Source organism: Apodemus sylvaticus, chromosome 2 (genome assembly GCF_947179515.1).
Source record: "Apodemus sylvaticus chromosome 2, mApoSyl1.1, whole genome shotgun sequence".
Lineage (NCBI taxonomy): Eukaryota > Metazoa > Chordata > Mammalia > Rodentia > Muridae > Apodemus > Apodemus sylvaticus.
In genome coordinates, this window is record NC_067473.1 from 28,484,865 (window position 1) to 28,492,276 (window position 7,412).

Below are 7,412 nucleotides of genomic sequence, written 5' to 3' on the forward strand. Positions count from 1 at the left end.
TGCTACTGACTCTCGTGAACAAAACTCCAGAGTGCTTTTTTCTTTATTTTATTTATTTACATTTCAATTATCATCCCCCTTCCCAGTCTCCCCTCTGCAAGCCCTCTCCCATCCCCCTCCCCTTTGCCTCTAAGAGGGTACTTCCCCACCCACCCACCCACTCTCGCCCCACCCCTCTACCATACCCCTTTGTTAGGAGAGCTTTTAATGGTACTTTTTATAGCATAGTGAGCTATCATGTTATAAAGAAGAGAACCACTAAGGCGTGGTTATAACTAGAACCACTAGTTTGTGTCTGCTTAAGGGTCAGCTACATTGAGATCTGACTGCACATTCTTATTTCAGACCTATTCCATCTGGGCTAGCAGTTGTAAAAACAAAGCAGAGTGTAACGAACTCCACCCATCCGTGTCTGTGGTGCAGGTAATTCTCTTCCATGGTTTTTCTCCATACTTCGTCATACCATGCAGCCCAGGCTGGCCTCCAGCTTAGGAGCCTCTTGCCTCAGTCTCCTAGGCAATAAAATCATGGCGTTCATACCACACTCAGCTCCAAAGAATGATCTTGATTTAGACACCTTTTCACTTAATTTTTTTGTATGAATATAGTATTCAGAAGTAAAGCAATTAGGGTTCAAACCCTGAAACATGTAGGGAAGTCACCTAATATTGAAGCCTTGCCTTTCCCTACAGTCACACAGACATTAAGATCGCCCCCAAAGGGCTCTTAGAGCTCCTCTTTGAAAATGATGCATTTACGCATTTGGAACTCAGCACATGGTAATCCCAGGACTCGGTGATGACTCAGTTGGTACAATGTTTACTGTACAAGGATCCCCCAGCACGAGGTGCAGCAGCATGTGCCTAGGAACCCAGCTCTGGGGCAGCAGGGACCAGAGAAGCCCTGGGGCTCACTGGCCAGTCTGCATAGCCACATCGGTAAGCTCCATCCTCAGTGAGAGGCACACCTCAGAAGAAGAAAACAGAGCAGAAAAGCATTGTTGACCCCTGGCCCACACAAGCTCTCACATTCACAAACGCTCGGATATGATCATATACAGAACATTTGAGCATCCTCTCCCCATATTTGCTTTTTTAATATTTGCTTGAACTTATTTAATTGTATTTATTATCTATTATGCTAAGTTCCATGTTAATAATAAAAGGCTCAGTATTAAACAAGATATGATATCTGTTCTCCTGAAATTTATGTTTTAATGGAGATGTGGGCCAGTATCCATTGATTCATGTATCTCAGTGTCTTGTAGTCATTTAATAATCTTTTGATTCTGCATGTTAGATTCTCAGGTGATGACCAGATTCAGCACAGTTTCTATCCTCATAGAGCTGACAATCTCTGTAACAAATTATAATAATCACATAATTATGAATAAAACTATATCATGCCTTATGAGAATATAATAAAAGGTAGTATATGTCCTAGCTGGAAGACAAAGGAAATGGTGTCGGGGACCACGGATCATTCTCCTGAGAATGGAGGAACTGAAGAAACAGTTGGGCATGCCCTATCGTGAAAGGGAGCATGGCATATTCAAGGAACTTTACACAGGGACCAGAACTGGAACTCAGAGAGCCTAGATATAAAGATGTGTGGGATAGTGCCCGAAAAGGGGACAGAGTGTTGTACTCAGATCGGACCTACCAAGCAGAAGGTTTGCAGTCATCATAGGATACAGTCATCAGTGTGTGAACAGTAGTTACAGATTGTTTTGAAAACATGGATTTTTTTCCTAACTTTTACTGATGAAAGAACAGGGTTTTTGAAGAAAGTTGTGTCTTAAAATCTAAAGGATGAGTAGTTCAGCCCAGAGTGTCATTGAGAGTTTTTGGAGTGTCTCCTAGGCCCTGAGTATTCTTCAGTGCAGGGAATGTTTGGTTTATTCTCAGCTTCTGTGGATGGCAGAACAAACCAGTGAAGGATTCTCTAGACACGATTAGTAATGAAGTGTTCAGTGATGTCTCTGAATGCTATTTCTTATACTTCTGCTGACAATGGCACTACCTACCAATAGCTCTTTGTACAACTTATAAAATGTCATTGCTGTGACTCACAGGATGAGAGGGAACATTAGCACTCACAGTATAGTAGACAGAACAATTTAGGAAGAGCAGACAGAGAGAATGCCTGCAAGCAGAATAGTACCAACTCTTCCCCACTTAGCCACCTCCACAGGCTCATGTATCTGAAGTTACCTTTGTTGGGAAGACCATAGCTTCTTCCTTGTAATGCAAAAGAATGGACAAGGAATATGAACTAAAGTAAGCATTAGTTTTCCTGGATGTTTGCTTCTTTTTAAGACTATTTGTTCCACCTTGTGAATGGCAACATCATCTAAGAACATCAAATGTTATAGCCACATCCTTCCAACCTGACTGCATGCTTGCTCTTAGATATGAACAGAGTATATGTGTGTGTGTGTGTGTGTGTGTGTGTGTCCTGAGAAGCTGAGTCAGAGACAGATTTATAGATATATGTATAATATAGATGAATAGCATATGTGTGAGTGAGTGAGTGAGTGAGTGAGTGAGTGGGTGAGTGAGTGAGTGAGTGGGTGGGTGAGTGAGTGATGCAAGGAATCAAACCCACGGTCTGGCCAGTCTCGGCAAACATATTACCATTGAGTGTGCCCCCCAACCAGTGTCAGGTGTTGAATCTGAACTTTGTGGTTTTGCCTATCAAACTTGATAAGAATTTCTAACAGTGACTAGCTATAGAACTGCTATTATACACAGAGAATATATAGAAAATGATTGTTATAGTACCCAGAAAGTTAAAACAATAACCCAAGTTTAAACACCATTATGTTCATTTGAAACTAACAATGGCCTCCCAGAATTCAAGTGTGCTCTCCATGGATATTATTTCTTTGACTTTTCCCTCTCCCTTACTTATTAAATGCAAGATAAAACATAAGACTTCAATATGAGAAGAGATGAAATACACTTAGGGAAATGGTAGATCCCAGATAGAAAGAGGGGGAATGGCTTGTTATATACTTTTCCCAGATTTTGTGTTGCTCAGCCTAACGGATTGCATGCATATATAGCCATCTTTCTCGTATTTTACATGACACCTATGGTACATTGCTAATTATAATAGCACAATAAATAGACATAGGTCTCCCCTTCTTGATCTTTGCTTCTAAGTGGGTAATGCTTATGCTGTTAACTACATAGACAGTTTCTTTATAGATCTTCAGTGTTTGCCTCAATAAATACCCACACAAGTTTTCATACTGTATCCCAGTTTGTGTTGATGAGAAATCAGACCATGTTCAATCCCTTTCTTCAAGCTCTGACACTTGCACAGACAGGGTGATAGCTCTTGGATGCCATTGCTACGGTCCAAGAGTTCCTTCCAGTCAGATTAGCCACATGCCTCCTTTCACCTCCTTACCGACTATGCTTCCCAGAGAATCACATCTCGTGAGCAAAGCTTGGGGTAGATGTCACTCAGTATAATTTCTTTTCTTGCATTTAAATGGTATCCCAACCCTTTGATAGGAGAAAGTTTTGAAAAGATAATGATGAAAATACAATCTCTTTTTTTAAAAGTATAATGTCTTGCTCCTTTGAAAAGAAAATGAATTCTGAGGATAGCACTTTGCTTAATAAACTGGTTATTGGATATGAGACTGTGAATTCGAAGTTTTAAAAATGCAAAGAAGGTTGTTCTAACTTGTACAAAAGGATATGGGAGTTGGGTGACAAGTTAGAAGCCCCCGAACTGGAGATTATGTTGGAATAAAAATCAGGAGAAAGCTCCTGCATGTGAATGCTGGGTAAGATGGGTGTCATCTGTGAGGCTTCGCTGCAGCAACCTGACCATATTCCCACACAAACATCCCTGTCAGTGGAGGAAGGATTGGGCTCATTGAATTTCTGTCACTGTGACAAAATAATCAAGAAGAGCAACTGCAAGGAGGAAAGGCTGGCTTTCATTCAGGACCTGCTAGGGTTCAGAGGAGTTTGTAAGTCTGAGCATCCAGGCTGTGATGGTGCAGAGCACCTTGACGTGAATGTGGCCTGTCAAAGCTACTCCCCCCTAGGGCCAAGAGGCAGAACTAGAAAGGAAGGCCCAGGGAGAATCTGTGTACTCGAAGGCGGGCCCCTTGATCTGCTATCTCCGCCTCAGCCCCATCAAGCAATAGACCATCTGGATGACCATAAACGATCAGTGGGTAAATCCATTTTAGGAACCCTTCATATCCAAACCTAAACAAGGCATTCGAAGAATGTAAAGAGAAAGAGTGGCCACCGGGCAGACACTTCATGAATGAAGCAAAACTTTAAAATGGTGTGTTCTTCATTATGCATAAAGTAAAGCATTTCTCCTAGTAACCTCAATCCACACTGCTCTTCAGTATATAGATCATAAGTTGAGAAGCCCAGCTTACATCCACTCTAATAAAAATACCTTACCAATATTTGTCAATTAAAAAGTCTATATCAAATTCAAGAATATAAATGATAAAGCCACCCTTTAGGCTTCACTCAAATTCTTTTGAATAAATGTGTTGTTCATATTTACCTTTTTGGGTTTCCCTGATAGATCGTAGCCTTCATCCTGATAAGGAACATCCCTGGATATGCCCGTTCCATTTACAGTTCATTTTTTGCTTGGTTCGGAAGAATTTCACTAGAGGTTGGTACTCTTTTTGCTTTATCACAAACAGCTGAGTGTACACATGCATATATGTGTGTGTGTGAATGTACAAACCTGACACATTTTTTTTAAATTAAAGTTACATTCTAGGTAGAACAGTAACATTGAACCACCATAAAGCATTTGAGAATGTCTTTAAAGACTTTTTTTCACAATAGCTAGCAGTAGGTAACTGTCAGTGCATTCTTCAGACTCTTTCAAGCTTTTGAGCACAGCTAGGATGCTCGAATAAGAAAAGTATTAGATCAGATATAAATGTATTCACACAGGGGGGATTTTGACTTTATATTCATCTCCATAATTAAATATTGCTGGAATTGAGATCTCTAATGTTTATAAATGTAACTTTGATATAACTGGACACTGTGGGAAGATAGTCAAATTCATCATAGTGTGAGCTAGAAAAGATAAGATTATCTTTAAATTAACTTAAGCCATGGGATCTGAAGCACATTCTGCAGACTCTGACCTTTATTATTGAAAGTAAAATGCTTTCTACTGATCAATATTGCAGTTACAACATATGCAGTTACAACTTCTTAGAATAGGAGATTTGTTGAGTTACTTTTTTAAATAGGGCAGGTAAGTTTCTCCAAGGTTTCTGGTCAGGAATCATCTTCTGATTGTTTCAGTTAGCAGAGGGATTATATAGGACAGCAGGGTGCACAGCAGGCTTTTGGGACCAGTATGGGAATCAGATGGGCAAAAAAGCCCCCAAGGTAAAGCATCATCACACGTTTAAACTGGGAAACATTGATGACTTACTCACTAACGCTCTGGGCACACCTAACCGTGCGTTTCTGTCATCCTAGCTGTTCATTTGTCAGTACCACATCTGGCTGGCAGCAGATACCAGGGGCATCCTGGTCCTTGTCCCCGGGAACCCGACACTCAACATCATCGTCAGCACGTTCATCTTCGTTTGCGTGGCGCATGAGATTTCTCAGATCACCACTGACCTCGCACAGGTTGCTATTCCTAAAGATAGCCCATCTCTCTTCAGAAGGCTGGTGTGCACACTTGCGTTCTTCGGTGGACTACTCATCTTATCCTCCATTCAAGATAAATCAAGACTGTAGGCTCCAAAGGTCCTATCAGCAAACTCTTCGGGCTTACTTGCATCTGCCTAGGCAAGAAAATCACCGGTCTAAAGATATTAATGACTGTAAATATAAACATTTGGCAACAGGACAGTTTTGTGATGTCCATTGAACTTGTGTGATTGTATATATAAGCACTATGTTTATCCAATGTGAAATGCATACAAACAATGAACCAGGATGCATTGTATATGAGTGCATGTGGAAAACACTTTCTGTCGGATCTGTGTCTCCATTTATAGGTGATTATAGGTAGCATATGAAGGCAGGGAATGATGGATTTTCTAGTAAACCTACGTAAATAAGTAAATTAGCCTAGTGACACCACTGCGTGTCTTGATATCCTCTGACTGTGTGGTAATCATTGCATTTGCATCTGTGCGCAGAACCTACTACTTCACAGACAGCTTAGTACCGAAGTGACTTCTTTTCTGTCACATGTGCAGTGCTCTGGAATGAGAAACCGTATGTCTTTAACCCATATGTATTCATATCCGCTGTGTGTTTCCTGATGTGATTTTTTTCCTAGCTGTGGTTCGCGGGTATGTAAGCCTAAATCTTTGTGCTCTTTGCCCTTCACAGAGTTGTTCTAAAGCTCTGTGACAAGGTTTTGTTATTGTGGATGTTGTTGTTGCTTATTTTTAAAAAGGCCAAATTTTCTTTCCAATCTAGTCTATTTCTTTTTCCTAACCTCTACCAGGATAAAAAAAAAACAAAAACAAAAACAAAAAGAAAAAAAAAAAAAACACCTACCCTGGGAATCCAGTAGTGTGTGCTGGCCGCTAATTAAGTAGTGTATATTATTTCCAATGTTTGGAAGGTTCTTTGTAGACATTTGGTATTGCCTATTATGCCATCATTTTTTTAAAAAAAAAATATTTATGGATCTGAACCTGCGCAGCATAGTGAAGTCCCAAGTCCTGTGACTGAAATGTCTGACCGTAGTAGAATTTTAAGTAAACTGCTGATTTTGAACAATAATGATCTGTTCATTTTTTATAAGCTAACTGTTAGAGGTATACATTTATTTATCTGTTGTACAGATCTGATTATGATTTTTAATGTATAAAACATTGCACTTATTTGCTCTCCTTCTGTGCGTGGTAAGATATATTTTCTGTTCATAGTGTGTGACAATATGAAGTAATTTAAACAGTAAATAAACATTCAGTGGATGCTTATTTTTGTATTGGCAAAGTATCAAGCCATGTGTGGTTTTTGTTTTGGTTTTTATCAATTTTGTTTTTCACTCTCTTTATCAAATTCTGTAGAGGCAAGTTACCCAGTTCTAGTTGGGAAGGAATAATTGAGTTCTAAGGGCTTATGATGATAATCTGTCTTCTAAGCAGGGAATTTGAGCATTATGGTGTATTTGTACCTTTCTTTTAAAGTTTCATACTTCTCAAACCTTATATGCAACTTATGCATTCCCATTAACAGGGAAATATTTATTCGACAGAAGTATGCTTTTCTTTTTCTCTCTTCTCCTGCCTTTCCTTAATCTTTTGACGTTTCCCAGATAGACAATTGTAATGATTCATTGCTCCGCCTCCTAGACAGCAGCCTTGGAAGCGGGCAGTCGCACAGTTATAAATCAAAGCTTCCAAACGCTGTACTCACATTATT

At 39.8% G+C, this 7,412-nt stretch overlaps 1 protein-coding gene across 1 annotated transcript in view; it reads left to right on the top strand.

Annotated features, from left to right (window-relative positions):
- The window catches only part of Casd1 (CAS1 domain containing 1), a 42,055-nt gene extending 35,069 nt beyond the window's left edge, over positions 1–6,986 (top strand). Inside the window, exons 16-18 of the mRNA XM_052173206.1 lie at positions 346–423; positions 4,573–4,665; positions 5,499–6,986. Coding sequence (XP_052029166.1) covers positions 346–423; positions 4,573–4,665; positions 5,499–5,765 — 438 coding nt within the window. The 3' untranslated portion in view covers positions 5,766–6,986. The remainder of the gene's footprint in view (positions 1–345; positions 424–4,572; positions 4,666–5,498) is intronic.
- The last annotated feature ends 426 nt before the right edge of the window (positions 6,987–7,412 follow it).